Source organism: Pistacia vera, unplaced genomic scaffold (assembly GCF_008641045.1).
Source record: "Pistacia vera cultivar Batoury unplaced genomic scaffold, PisVer_v2 Contig408, whole genome shotgun sequence".
NCBI lineage: Eukaryota > Viridiplantae > Streptophyta > Magnoliopsida > Sapindales > Anacardiaceae > Pistacia > Pistacia vera.
The window spans coordinates 215748-231280 of NW_022196233.1; the positions used below are offsets into that span (position 1 = coordinate 215748).

Below are 15533 nucleotides of genomic sequence, written 5' to 3' on the forward strand. Positions count from 1 at the left end.
GACTTAATTTTTCTAATTTTTAACCCCACCAACCCATATAAAAGTAAAAGTTACAAAAACTTTTTCTTCTTATTTTTTTAATTGTATTAGGTATTTGATAAGAGAATTAGTTATATATAATGTTGATGGTGGTTTTTCGGTTGAGGGTCTAACATTTGCTTCCACAGCGAACCGTCATTTATAATTCGAGAATTTTGTCTTCAAGCGTCTAAACCACGAGCTTGATGTCTTCAAGCGTCTAAACTACAAGTTACTTCACGTTTTTTTGTACTAGAAGTTGATATTGTGTTGATTGATTCATATCCTTTCGGCTATTTCATCAACTATGTGCGATTTGAAATCATCAAGTATAATTTCAGAAGCTATTGAAATCAAAATGCATCATCGATTATCATCGTTTCTTGTGTATATAAAGTTTATAAGAATTTCAAGATTTTTGTAGGTAATTTTTAGCCAATATTTTTATGTGCCACTTATGAGGGAACATTTTTTTTTTCATCACTGGCGGTGTTTGGACCAGATTGTGTACACTTCAACTAATCCCATAGAGTCTTAGAATTATCGGTCAGATAAGAGACTTAATGGTCACCTTCATTAATACATGAGGGGTTCGAAGTCATGAGCTCATAAAACTTATTTTACTCTTTTACCATTAGATCATTCAATGGTGATTGAGGGAACAGTTCTTTGTGCCTCTTTGGGGCAATTGTTTGATCGGTCACTTATGAGGCAACATTTATGTATCACTTTTGGGGCATATGCCATTTTTAGGACACCAATTTGGTATACTACTTTTAGACATGTACCATTTCTGGGATATTATTTTCATATGCAACTTTCATCTATTTTTTGTAGATAAATTGAAAATGTGGATTAATTATATGAATGAACAATCATTTTAGTGATGGAGAGGGGCTGATGATATTTTCAAATCACTAGCACTACATTCAAAAACTCAATAATTATGTGATAGATCGCAACAACAAAAAAATCAATTGTACGCAGAGTTATTATAGATAAATTAGAGGTGGATATTTTTTGTATTAATTCAATAACTTTCCAACAATCTAAATGAATTGAATCATGACTGAAATTTATGTTGTTAATTTGGTTTGACGCGTAAATAGGGCCAAATAAATTATAATTATTTTATGAGATTATAATATTTTGATTTCTTAATTTAAAATCAATATAACTATATTTATCTAGCGTTTAGTTTTAAAACTATTAATCAGATATATGTTGTGACTTAAAATTCTTTCATAATTTTTTGACACTTTTTGTGAATCGTTAATTTTTGTTGATCCAATGATAATAAAAGATTTTTGAGTCATTATTAAATGTAATTAACTCTAACTTCACACTTTTAGATTAAAAAAAAATAAAAAAGAGTATCAAAAATTTAAGTCACAATATCCGGAATCATAATTTCATACAATAATCAGTAGGTTTAATTGCAATAACCATCCCTCCGGTTTCAAAAATTTGAACATAGTTTTTGAGTTTAGGGTTATTATACCAATACCACCTTCATGTTTTGAAAATTGTTAACCAACCGCCGTTGGGGCTAACGTCGTTGCAACTTCGATGACTAACAAGGGAAATTAATTATTTCAATCACTTCTAATTGAAAAAGAAAGAAAAGTTAAATAAAATAATAATAATTGAAAATAAAAGAAAAGAAATCATCTCAAGTGCACAGCAAACCCCACCTACACTTGCAAATCACTATCGACACGACAACCCAAACTAAGCATTTAAGTTTCAGATTCTGAATTGATGTCATTTAAAGAATATTATCACATCACTTTCTATTCATCTTTTTGTCAGAAAAAATTATATATATATATATATATATATATAGGTAATATTAGTCATAATTAATTCAATGGCTCAAATAATCCCATATACTATTCGCGCCCTAACAAGTTTAAAAAGAGTTATTTTATTTCTTAAGAAAAGAAAAAGTAGAGTCAAACTATTACTCTGCCATTGGTTTATGATTCGAATGCATCCCCGGCCTTGTTAGCAATGGAGAAAGGTGGTTGTACATCTCAGACGTATTGGTACACCTGATTTTTACTTCTTTTTTAATCACATAAAGATGGAGTATGGACAAAATTTTTCTTTTGGGGTTCTCAACTCTCTCATTTTGATTTCCATCGTGTATTACTGTCAATATTAGAGAATTAAGGGGGATTTTGTTATTTTATTCCCTGACCTTAAGGATTTTTTGTGGTCCTAATGTTTCGATAACTAACACTTTAATCCCAAACAACAAAGATTTTTTTTCACTTATGAAAAAGACATAAATACCCTAGATATGTTAATTAAAAATTAATAAGAATAGTTTTCAATAGAAGATCATTCCATTTTTTTAAATAAAAAATTTAAAAAAAAAAAGTTAAAAGATGCATTCTAATTTATATTAGATTATATAAGATGATGAATCTAACACAACAATTGAAAAATAGATTTCTTGAAATATGAGAACTTGAATATGGAGTGGCCATCTATAAAACAATTAGTAAATTTTCTATTTATTGTCTCTTTATTTTTAATTAAATATGGCTGGGGTATTTATGTCTTTTTATTAAAAATTATTTAGTGTTTGGGGACTAAAGTGTCAGTTACCAAAACGTTAGAACCTCTCTAGAATACAAAATTATTATTATATTATACCAACTAACAGATGTTGAATTTCCTTCATTTTTTAATGACGCTAACTCCAAGCCCCAGCATTTCCAATCTGACTCTACGGTATCAACAGTAGTATCTGTATTTCAAACCGAATGTCAATTTTTACCAGCGTTGACATCCTCATTTCAAAATATAATATAATAATGGTTTTACAAGTAGCACCACACCCAACAATCAAAGCTCTCAGCTTACAGTGATTTAAAATCCATCAAGCGAGCACAGGCCGCTACGTATTTGTCCGGGTACATCAAAATGTCATCCACTTGGTGTTTGCGTCTGTTTCTTCTACTAGTTTTCTCTGCAAATGCTGCTTTCTCCGGCACCATTGTCAAGACCCTTCCTGGTTTCGATGGTGAACTTCCCTTCAAACTTGAAACCGGGTAATTAATTAATGAAATAGATTTCTATCTTTTTTGCTTGAGATTTGATTATATTGTAGGTGATTTGAAAATGGGATTTTTTTTTTTTTTTCGGTTTTTGATTGATAAGGTACGTGAGAGTGGGCACATCGGAGATGTTTTACTACTTCATTGAATCTGAAGGGAATCCCAGAGAGGATCCTCTCCTGCTTTGGTACAGTGGTGGCCCTGGTTGTTCTGCTCTCAATGGTCTTATTTATGAAATTGGTATCATTTCTCAACCTCTTTAAATAGCTAAAATTATTTTTTCCTTTCTCTTTTATAAGTACCATAGAGACAGATAATGGTAGTTTAGTAGAAAGTAATTTTAAAGCAAAAAGCTGACCTAAGCTCAAGTTATATATTATCTGGGTAATCCTCTTTTGGTCTGTTAATAACTTCTTCTGTGCTCTTCTTGAGTTAAAATTTGAGGAATTGTTGGGTAGAAATAGAGTGCATTAGGCCAAGCCTGAAACCATTAGGTAGCCCAAACTTTATGCAAAAAAATTGTTGGGCTATTTTATCTCATTCATGGACATATGCGGTCAATCTAGCCCTTATCTATCTCTACATACGATAGTTGGGATTTTTTTTTTTTTGGGTTAAAAGCGTTAAGAGTCATGGCATAAGAAATTATTGAAGTGAAATAAGAGGGGGAAGTCAAAAAAATTATGTCACGTTTTAAGTTAGAATAACCAATCAAGAACAAAAGTTTCTCATGAGAAATGACAATATGTATTTTCAACAATTTGTAGGTCCATTAGCTTTCAATATAACAGAATATGAAGGAGGCATACCATCTTTGATGTACTATCCATATTCATGGACAAAGGTAATATACAAAGCCTATTTGGTTTCTTTTCTTTGACAAATATTATGCCCTATTGATAACGGAGAACTGTTTTGATAATCTTCCCACCAATGTTACAAGTTTATGATTGATTTGTTTCATCTAAAAATACAAAAGTAAAGTGCAAAGCAACGGCAATATTTGTGTTGTAGACAGCCAGCATTTTGTTTGTGGATGCACCTGTTGGTACTGGTTTTTCCTTCCCATTAACTCCAGAGGGTTTCGCGACCTCAGATACGTTAGCTGCCAAAGAGATCTATCAATTTCTCAGAAAGGTCAGTTAAACTATCTGTAACATCTTTTAGTCATGCCAAATCCTTTATAATCCTAAACTTTAATGTTGCCTCAATGTCCTGCGATAAACTGAGTCAAAGAATATTTACTTATGCATTAATTTTGAAGTTATTGTGCAGTGGTTGATGGAGCATCCGCAATATCTCAAACTTCAACTATTCGTTGGGGCTGATTCTTATTCAGGCATATCAGCCACATTAGTTGTTCAACATGTATTAGATGGTAACTACAAGTGACATTTACTTCGTAATTTACTTGAAACTTTTCTTCCTGAACGACGTTTAAATTTTTTGTTGAATTCATAATAAACTTTCAGGTAATCTTGATACAAACTTGATGCAACTAAATCTCAAGGTTCGTGATTATTTCAATTAGAATGATGTCTTATTTAAAGGATATGAATATTGAAATTTAAGAGTGAATTTGAGATTTTCTTGATGTGGTTTCAGGGTTATATTCTTGGCTGCCCAGAAATAGATGGAAAAATTACCGCGAACGCCAAGATAGTTTTTACTCACAGGATCGGACTTATATCTGATGAACTCTACAATGTAATTCTTGTTAAGAATTTTATGTTATCATTTACTCTTTCTTTCTAGTAAACAATGTTATTTTCATCTTGTCCAGGCTACTAAAGTCACTTGTGGAGGAGATTACTTTGATACAACCTCAGAAAATCCAGCTTGCTATGAGAATCTTCAACTGATCAACAAAGTGAGAGATTGTTGAAATATTTATTTATTTTTTATTTTTTGCAATAGTTTTGAAAACAGCAGTACTGAATGTCTGATTGATTTTAATTTCTGTAACTCTAGTGCACTAAAGACCTATACAAAAATAACATTCTGGAACCTAAGTGCACTTGGGCATCCCCAGAATCCGCTGATGAACCAGCTCGACGATTACTTGAAGAAAATGCAGAAGGATTCATCCTATCACCTCCAAGAATTCCTGAATTTTGGTGTCGTGTAAGTCTGTCAGTCGTTTTTCTGTCTCTCCACATTCAACATTCCAGGTATAATTGTAAACTTACATGAAAACTTAATCTATATATCTATCTACAGAATTTCAATTATGCACTATCTTATATCTGGGCAAATGATCAGAGTGTCCGAGCTGCTCTTAACATCCGTGAGGTATGGAATTCCTCAGAGTGACAATTATTTGTGATTAGTCATAATCAAGTCTTAGAAGAAGCGATAACACCATATATGTTTCGATAAATGCAATCAGGGAACAGTTCACGATTGGAAGAGATGCAACAAGTCCTTAAATTACGGAAAGGATGTCAAAAGTGTCCTTGATTATCATCGCAATTTCACCAACAAGGGCTTACAAGCTCTTGTATACAAGTACTTAGCAATTCTCCATTCTTGATTATCATGTTTTGGTATAACGCTAACAATTATATTCTTTTGGCTAATCTTGGCACAGTGGTGATCATGATCTTATAATTCCAAATCTTGCAACACAAGGGTGGATAGGGAAGCTCAATTTGACAATAGTTAACGACTGGCGGCCATGGTTGGTTGATGGTCAAATTGCAGGGTAAGATTACAACTATATTTAATAACTTATAATTATGTTATCCCTCGTAAGAGAAAAAATTTATTTAACTTGTTGCAACGCTTTTATGCAGATACACAATAAAGTATTCAGAAAATGGGTATCGCTTGACTTACGCTACTGTGAAGGCAAGGAGATTAAAGAAACGAATAACTGAGTTAGTTGATGAATGTAAATTCAAAACTTAGAATTTTAATGATAAATTTGGGTTTTTGTTTGTGCAGGGAGGTGGACACACACCACAAGAGTCCAAGCGTAGGCAATGTTATAACATGTTTGAGAGGTTTATTCACTACTATCCTCTCTAGAGAAAGCTTGCATTTTAGAAATTCTGGGAATTGATCGATGTTGTAAGTTTCTAACTGATCAAAGGATGTTGAAACAAGTAATGGAATAATTCTTCAAATTAATATATGAGAAGTAAATTCATATGAAATTATGAGATAATACCAATGATATAAAAATGATGTTGAATTTTATGTGAAAACTGGAAAAAAAAAAAATAAATAAATAAATAAATTCATTTTAGTATTGTAATGGTAAAATGAAGATAATTTATTACGTTGATTGTTAAAGATATACAAGTCTGAAATTGTGTAATTTCTGACATCCATTTGAGTTGTTCTTATTTGCTGTAATATGTATTAAAATTATGTTATAGAAGCATCAGAAATACGTACCCACATGTTTGGATTTATTTTCACAAAGAATGCTACCCTCAAAAAGGTAAAATATCTTAGCATTTCATCTCAAAATCAAAATGATAAAAGTTTTTAATTTGGCATAGTTGTGTTCAGTTACCATTTAATCAATTTTTACACCATTTGGGATATAAATAGGTCAATTACATTATAGTTCCTTTAGTTTTATCTACATCATCAAGGATAATGCTTTCAAAAACCGATGAAAACATCCCTAAAGTCAGCAAACGATAGCTTGAATCAAGTGATTCGAAGCAGTTTTTTCCATTTCAACATATAGAATACTAAAATGATAAATGTTAACCGATAAAAGAAATTATTTTTCTTTTAACATATGATTTATTAAATCAATTTCAAGAAGTTGGCATGACAGTCAAAGATGTTTGCTTCATTTCTTAAGTTCTTGGATTCAAACTTTGGGATCATCTATCACAATAATATTGTGGTTTATCAAGTCATTTGGATAAGTGTTCAATAAACCTCGAAGATTTGTTGAGATACAAGCAAGTTACCCTGTACACCTCACTTACCAAAAAAAATTTATTAAACCCAAAATACCTCAATCCTTTTCAAACAAGATTCCTAAAGGAACACATAACTAGACTGTAGCATTTTCTTGGGCATAATTTTTTTTTTTTTTTTTGATTTTTTAGTTGATGGCTTTTTTACGAATAATCCTAAACTGAGTTTATGTCCAGTAGTTTTCGATAACCTGAAGTTACTTAATGAATTTAGCCTTGGTTTTAATAAATTATTCATATTGCTCCAACAAAACGGAATGATCGTTTGATTTTTATTTGTTCCAAAAGCAAACACAATTGTTTCTCCTTTTCAACTTTATTATATTTTTTCATTATTTATCCATCATTATCAATCACATTAAAAAAAAAAAAAAAAAAAAATTCATTCAACTCATCCAATTATTGTCGTCGAGAATAAGGTTGTAAACGAGCCAAACCAAGTCAAGTTTTTGACTTATCGAGCTCGGCTCGTTTGTTATAGGATCAAGTTCGAGCCTGTCGAGTCAGAGAAAAAGGACTCAAACTCGAGCTCGATCGAGTTCGAGTCGACTCAACTTCATCTTCATCATCTGCATATCTTTATCTCCATAATCTTTATCTTCATCTTCATCCTTTTCTTCGTCTTTATCTCCATCATCTTCATCTTCATCTTCATCTTGCAGAGCATCAAGAGTTACGCAGACTTACGTTGCTTCCATCTCCATCTTCTTCATCTTCATCTTCATCTTCAACACAACCAATATGTTGATTTTGATTTTGATTTTTGATTATGAATATTTGCAAAAAAAAAAATTTAGGGGTTAGGGTTTTGTCGATTTGGGATATCTGATTTGGAGGTTTAATTTTGTGTTTTATAACAAATTACATCGGAGAGTTAAATATCATTTTTACACAGTTTTAAAACTAAAGAATATAGATAACACTTCAGTCCTCACAGTTTATAAAATACAACAAATGAAACCGAGCCTCCTCAGGCTCACGAGCCTATGAGCCGAGCCTCCTCATGTTCAAACTCGGCTCATTTTATATAGCGAGCTCGAGCCGAGTCATAAACGAGCTTCAGACGAGACGAGCCGAGTCAAGGCAGCTCGCGAGCCGCTTGACTCGTCTGACAGTCCTAGGAGCGGCTCGTCTGACAGCTCTAATTGGGAATATTTTGCCCCAACGCGGGCATATGCTTGTGATGTTTTAAAAGAAAAAAAATTAATATCCTTAAGGTTATCCAAGCAAATTAATGAATGATGGCTGCAATTCATGTAAATGCAATAATTGTAGACCCTACCATAATAATGAACACATCAAATCAAAATTTGCCTTTGCGTTTCTGGTTTTGGACGCTCCACCTTATCATAGTTCAATCTATAATTCAATTTGTAAAATCTTGGTACTCACAAAAACTACCGTTCAAATAACAAACATACAATAAAAAAGCCTGTAGATAGGACTGGTGGGCACATGATCGATTAAATATATGTGTACGTTTTATAAGCACGTGGAAAATATTCTATTAATAATTTGCATATCCAACCCCCCCCCCAAAAAAAACAAAAAAAAAAAAAACAAGATAATAGTAATGGTTTGGACACATATTTTATCACACTTTTCTTAAAATATGCAGATTTTATTTAAAATACAAATTCATACATAAAATCCAATAATTTATAAATTATATCCTTAATCAGGAGTGGACTAGCCCATTGGGCCTACCCTAAATGGGAAAAAAAAAAAAAAATCTAATTTCCCTATAATCTCTCTTTATCCTTTTGGGATTCTATCTATCTATCTTTATTAAGGATTCTATCTATCTTTATTAATTTGATCTTTCTGTCCTCCTCATTTCCCCTAATTTAGTCTATGTAATATACCACACAAATTATTATTAACTATGATTTTTAATTCTACGACCTGACCTCACTGTCATTTCATATGTATTAATCTTTCTGTCTTTCACCCCTCTCCCTAATTAATTACTTAACATACGTCAATTCTCTCTACTAATGAAAGATTTTATACTGTTACTTACACCCCTTTTTAATAGAAATAAAATTTAATAATTTATATAATTATAAACTAATAATCTACTTAATAATTATCATTATTTTTCCCTAATTTTAATAAACTTCAAATGATTATGTTATACTCTTAATTTTCACAAATCTATTTTATAATTAATGACAATGATGTGACATAATTAAAAAAATAATCAGATTATAATGCAATTTGAATCATTCATTGAATTTTGACTGTAACAACTTAGTGTTAAGAGCAAGCAAGATGGTTTACTATTTAATTTTTTAAAGAATTTAATCATATAAAAGATTAATTTAAATTTGCATATAACTAAACTCATTTTTTCATTCAGCCCTTGCTTCTTCCCTCCCAATTTCATCACAAATTTTCATAAAACATCAATAACATCAATTAGTAAGAGAAGAATTTGAATTAAAAGTAAATTAGGTCAAGATTTAGGGTTTAAGTTTAGGGTTTTTTGCTCTCTTCACATTAAAGAGGTTTTACCACATAAAATTTTTTTTATGTTTCCTTATGAATTGGATGTTATTTTCAACACATTTGTTGAAGGTTTTGCTTCTCATGGATTTATTTAAGTAGGAAAGTATTGTGTTATTGCATTCTTTCTTTTCAGCTTCTCGATATTGTATTGTTTCCTTTACTCAAGGTTTGATGGTTTTTTAAAAGTTTTTACCAGTTGATTGGCAAACAATGGTGGAGCTGCGGAGGCCCCCCGGGCAAAAATCTCAGGTCTACCATTGCCCTTAATGAAACAATAAATATTATATTACTAATATATAACGCTAGACTATGCTAAACTCAATAATTTAGATTGAGTCTAGCATTTAACAATATGATTTAGTAGTCTAATAAAAACATGCTAGATGGTGCTAAACTTGAAAGTCTAGCGCATTACAGTAGTTTTTCAGTAAGGACAATTAGGTTAAGTCACCCTTGACATTTTTGAAATTAAGATTAGTAAAATTAGTTATATGTTATCTTAATTTTAAATATATTAGTCAAGGGCATGTATTATTGTTTATTTAAATATATACTAATGTTAAAGTTAGTATATCATTCTAATTTTATAATATCACAATAAATGGACCCTTTATTCGATTTAAAAATAAAAAATGAAATATGAAATATGCATGATATGAATTAATATATTGAATCTATAGTAATGTATGATTTGGCCGGCACAAGAATTTCAGTTAATCTAAAGGATTTGGAAGTTTTGTTAGAAAGATAAAATAAAGTTTTCAAATTGAAAAATATAAAGAAGGGCATATATGATGTCCCTTAGAATGGTGGCTATAGTTGAGAATTATTAGAAGGTACAGCTACTTTCTTCTTTCAATAGATCAGATAATATATCACATGTTTTCTACTGAAAGAAAGAAGTCTTTAATATTCAGTTAGCAGTTATCTTCTTCATTTCAGTTCACAAGAAGTTCAGTTGAGCAGTTTTGTTGAATCAAAACTCAAATCCATTGAGTCAAACCATATTTTGGTTTGAATGTAAAGTAGAATGCCTCGCTTGTTTGACTTTAAAACTTATCAACTGGTCACTGCTACCTAATTTTCATTCATCAGCAGGTCTCTACACGTGGCAAGTTAAAATTTCCATCTAATAACTTGCCAATCCAATAAATAAAAACCTTATAATATTTTCAAAATCAATAACCAATTACAGAAAAGTGTTCCAGTATTCCTTTTCCGGGCAAACTTATGGCGCTTCCAGGAAACATCAATCGAACTTGTTTGAGTATCTTTCTTGTACTAGTTTTCTCTCACATTGCGGCCTCTCAAACCATTGTGGAGACTCTTCCAGGATATCCCGGAAAGCTTCCCTTCAAGCTTGAAACTGGGTTAGTCATTTTAGTATATGATTGTTGGAAGAATTTATAGTAGTTTATTTTCTGGTTCTGTGTGAATGAGAAACTGATAGAAACGTTATTTTTTTAATTTTTTGTATGTGAAGATATGTTGGAGTAGGAGAGACGGACGAAGTGCAGTTTTTTTACTACTACATTGAATCCGAGAGAGACCCACGGATTGACCCTCTTTTGCTCTGGCTTACTGGAGGACCTGGATGTTCTGGCTTCTCTGCAATTGCTTTTGAAATTGGTAAGTTTTACTTTTTTTTTTTTTTTTTTTATTTTCCTTCGATTCTCATGTCATTTAACATAAAATGAGACAAATAAATGTTGTTTATGCTATGAAAATGGTAAGCTTCGTTGCACTAAAATGCAGTCATGACCACTCAAAAATTCATACCAGTTATTGATGTAACAAGTTCATGCCTAGTATTGTCCAATAATTTCTTATTTAGAATTCAAATTTCAAGAAGGGTAGATTACGGCGTGGGCATTGGCAGAAAATCCTGATGTGGTCAAATGTCAATATTTAGTGAATGCGAAAAATATTTTGTGCGGCAATTTTATTTCAAGGAAGAACTCTTATTTCAAAGCACTTGTAACCGTTTTATCATAAGCTCCAAACTTAGAGGCCCACTTAAAGAGTCCCTATTTGTTGGGCCTGGAGACCCTTTTTGGGCCAATTATCAATTTGAACGCTGATAGACGGGTTAATTTTTCTAATTTTTTTAATAGAGTAAACAACTTTTTCCCACTTAAGGTTTGGCCTAATGACACTTTTCCACCCAAAAAGTATGGGTATTCAAAAGAACTGGTTAGAACTGGAATCAACGGATACTCGGGGTTTGGTTTCGATTCTTACCCAGAACCAACCGTCAACGGATAGGTTCCGGTTTCAAATTTTTGGAATCGTCACTGTGCGGTTCCGATTCCGGTTCCTATAGTTAGGAATCGGAACCGGAACCGGAACCAGAACCAGGAACAGAAACTAGGAACTGAGACTAATATTAAATAAAATTAAAGATTAGGGGGGTTAATAAAAACATTTGTAGAAAAAGTAATGTGAATACATTTATATTTATATTTATATTTCATAACATTTAAAGTAATGTGAATACATTTATATTTTTAAGGTTTTTTTCTTTTCCATTTTAAAAACTTTTGGCGGGTCCTTGTAATTTTACATGTTACCCAGAACCGGAACCGGAACTGTTGGTTTCGGTTCTGGTTCTAGATTTCAAGGAACCGTCGATTCCGGTTCCGGTTCCGTCAAAAAATGTCGGGTACCTAGAACCGAACACCCCTACCAAAAAGTATCAAAATGACACTTCACTACTAATGTTATGTAATTAATATTGAGCAAACGACTTTTTCCCACCGAAATAATAGCTTAATGACATTTTCTTACTCACTGACTTTTAAAATACCATTATTATCCAAATTTGTATTTCGTTTCCTATTATGACATTATTGCGACTTGACACTTTTACTATTTTCTTCCCGATTATCACTCACCGAAACCTCTCAAATTCTACTTTCGCCAACTTTGCCAATTGTCGATAATCGAGCGATTAGGGTTTGTATAGTTAACTCTCCCAAGTAAAATTTCGATCAATCCCAACTACCTAAATCAAACATTCCACCATCAAAAGACTTATTGGTCTTTTCTCTTTAAAAGCCTCAATAGCTTGAACTAAATTTGCTCTTTGTTCGTCATCAGAATATAAATTTAGATAATAAAATAATATTTTAAAAGTTTATGGGTAAAAAATAATCATTAAACTATTATTTTGTTAACTCATTAATATTAGATATACAAATTCCTTCAACGACAAAAAGAATGGGTGAGTTTTCACAAAAAGTCAATTTAATGTAACTAATATAGTTGGATGATACGGCAATAAAAAAGGTCTGCCGCATAATTTGAAGACAGAAATTATGGAAGTAATTCTATTGCTTCTATTTGGCACCCAACTGTTTGCTTGTTAGTCCGCATCCTATCCATTTATTTTTCTTGTTGAAATGATAAAGAGATGAAGATCAATATAGCCAATCAATTTTGGTCTGCATCAATTTACTATAATTATTTTCTATTAATTTTGTAATCGGATTAGAAGCTTATTACATCATGAATTATATGAACAGGGCCTATTTTTAATCGCCATCAAATTTTTAATTCCTTTATTTAATTTAGCTGTTATTTGTAATAAAGTGTTTGCAAAATTTAAGTTAATATCTATTTGAACTAAGTTGTGGCACTGATCAAGAAAATAACATGTAAAAAGATGTCAGAAATTACCATAACATAAATTTTACTTTTTTTGCAGGTCCAGTGGGTATTAATACTACAAGTTTTACTGGGGGTTTACCAAGTCTTAAGCTAAACCCATACTCATGGACCAAGGTTCATAATGCTTTTATCTATATACAAAAATAAAAAATTCATAAAAATAGTTTTTTCATTTAAACTATATAACATATTCTAATTCTTAATATATTAACTGGAATTTCATTATAATAATTCAGGTGGCCAGCATAATATTCATAGATGCACCAGTTGGAACTGGATTTTCATATTCAACCACTGTTGAAGGTGCCAACACTTCTGACACCAAAAATGCAGCCCAAATTTATACTTTCTTAAGAAAGGTAACTCCACAATTTGATTTCCTTTTTATAAAGCGCTTTCAAATGCTTTTGCTTTTACATTGAATTCTTTTACTTGAAAGTGATTTATAAACTCAAAACTGACATGCACAAGTTGTGAAACAGTGGCTGTATCAACATCCCGAATTCATTGGACATGAAACCTACATTGGTGGAGATTCATATTCAGGCATAACTGCTCCAATACTGGTGACAGATATACTCAAAGGTTAGTTAATTTCTATCATTTCAAGATGTATTTGTAATTGAGAATCCCTGGAGTATCTGATTTACCTGAATTGCAGGTCTTGAAGCTGACGTCCATCCAATCATTGATCTCCAGGTACAAAATCTGGCTTCAATTAAAGAGTATCTATAATTGACTTGAATTACCATTTTGAGGTTTTAAGATGGTATGCATTGTACACTGGTTTAATTTGCATCAGGGATACATACTCGGAAATCCGGTGACAGACAATTACATTGATAACAATGAAAGGATACCATACATTCACCGGGTGTCGCTTATCTCTGACGCCTACTATGAGGTGATTTAAAATACAATTTTATATGTAATAATCTTGGTGTATAAAGCCATTTAAATAAGTTTTGATAAAGCTAATGTATAGCATATCATGCTTTTGCAGGCAGCCAAATTGCAGTGTCACGGTGACTATGTCAACATAGAATATAACAATACATTATGTGTGACAGCTATGCAAAATATCAAAGAGGTCTGATGAATTATTACTTCTAGTTTATTTGAAAATTTGTTTTTCCTGGAATTTAAAGTACATTGATTATTGATATTGAATGTCTACTTAATTTTGCAGTGCATTCTGCAAATAAAGCTCACACAAATCCTGGAACCTCAATGTGCTTTCACAAAACCGAAAGAACCACAGTGGGATGTGAGATCTCAGGAAGCAAACACCCTGGAGTACCTCAAGGCTAAAAGGCTTCCGGAATTGAAGTGCAGGGTAAACCTTCTCTTTCTCCTTCTCCGCCTTTTTAAAATAATGGACAACGTTGGTAACATTTCTTCTCTTTCAGGAATTCGCTTATGCACTCTCCTATAAATATATGAATGATAAATCTGTTCAGAAAGCTCTCAATGTTCGAGAGGTATGTGAATTGAAAGACTAATATCTCCTTGGAGTTTTCTTACTTATCATTATATCGCATTTATCCATATCTATTATTCTTTATTCCATTAGGGAACTGTAAAAAATTGGGCCAGATGCCTGAAAGACTTCCCAACCTACACAGAAAACATTGATAGCACTATTGACTATCACAAAAATCTTTCAACCACTGGCATGCGAGCTTTGATATACAGGTGAATCTTAATGCCTTCTCTTGATATATAGTTTCAGTGCCCTTTTTTTCTGACCCAAAAATTTTGATATCTGCTTTTTGTGGTATGCAGTGGAGATCATGACATTTCTGTTCCATACTTGGCTACAATAGAATGGATAAGGCTTCTCGACGTACCTATTTTCGATCAATGGCGACCATGGTACGTTGATGGCCAAGTCGCAGGGTATGTCTCTGAACAACCTCAAAACTAAATGTTTTTGGTTAACCTCTTTCTTTATGAGATCATAGTAACGTATTACATTTTTTGCAGATACCAATCCAAGTATATGAATGATAACTACCGGTTGACTTATGTGACATTAAAAGTAAGTAATTAGTTTTTGGTATATTTGCAGTAGAGTTAAAGGCTTACACATTCTTATTTCTTATTCAGGGTGCAGGTCACACGGCTCCAGAGTTTAAGCCAAAACAAGCTCTAGCAATGGTTGACAGGTTCTTCGCTCGTTATCCCATCTAAGTGATTATTGCAACATAATCAAGTTTGCAGAGTCTATTCAGAATCAGTTCTTTGTTGTTTATTAATGTAATCAGAGCATTCTGTAACAACACTAGTAATTTTCTACTAAGACAAATAAGATTCAGTACAA

General features: G+C 32.0%; 2 protein-coding genes across 2 annotated transcripts; both read left to right on the plus strand.

Moving 5' to 3' along the window:
• The first annotated feature begins 2845 nt into the window (after positions 1-2845).
• On the plus strand, positions 2846-6244 carry LOC116142445 (serine carboxypeptidase-like 13). Its single transcript, XM_031427863.1, has 14 exons — positions 2846-3080; positions 3190-3326; positions 3854-3930; positions 4101-4223; positions 4362-4464; positions 4559-4596; positions 4692-4793; positions 4870-4956; positions 5058-5210; positions 5307-5378; positions 5476-5594; positions 5677-5790; positions 5882-5936; positions 6033-6244. Exons 1-14 carry the CDS (start codon positions 2953-2955, stop codon positions 6114-6116), a joined length of 1392 nt encoding a protein of 463 aa, XP_031283723.1. The 5' UTR covers positions 2846-2952; the 3' UTR covers positions 6117-6244.
• A 4462-nt stretch (positions 6245-10706) lies between these two features.
• On the plus strand, positions 10707-15533 carry LOC116142444 (serine carboxypeptidase-like 7). The gene is made up of 14 exons (XM_031427862.1): positions 10707-10911; positions 11025-11170; positions 13248-13324; positions 13447-13569; positions 13693-13795; positions 13872-13909; positions 14013-14114; positions 14214-14300; positions 14400-14546; positions 14620-14691; positions 14784-14905; positions 14996-15109; positions 15197-15251; positions 15320-15533. The coding sequence occupies exons 1-14, from the start codon at positions 10772-10774 to the stop codon at positions 15401-15403; spliced, it is 1410 nt and encodes a 469-aa protein (XP_031283722.1). The 5' UTR covers positions 10707-10771; the 3' UTR covers positions 15404-15533.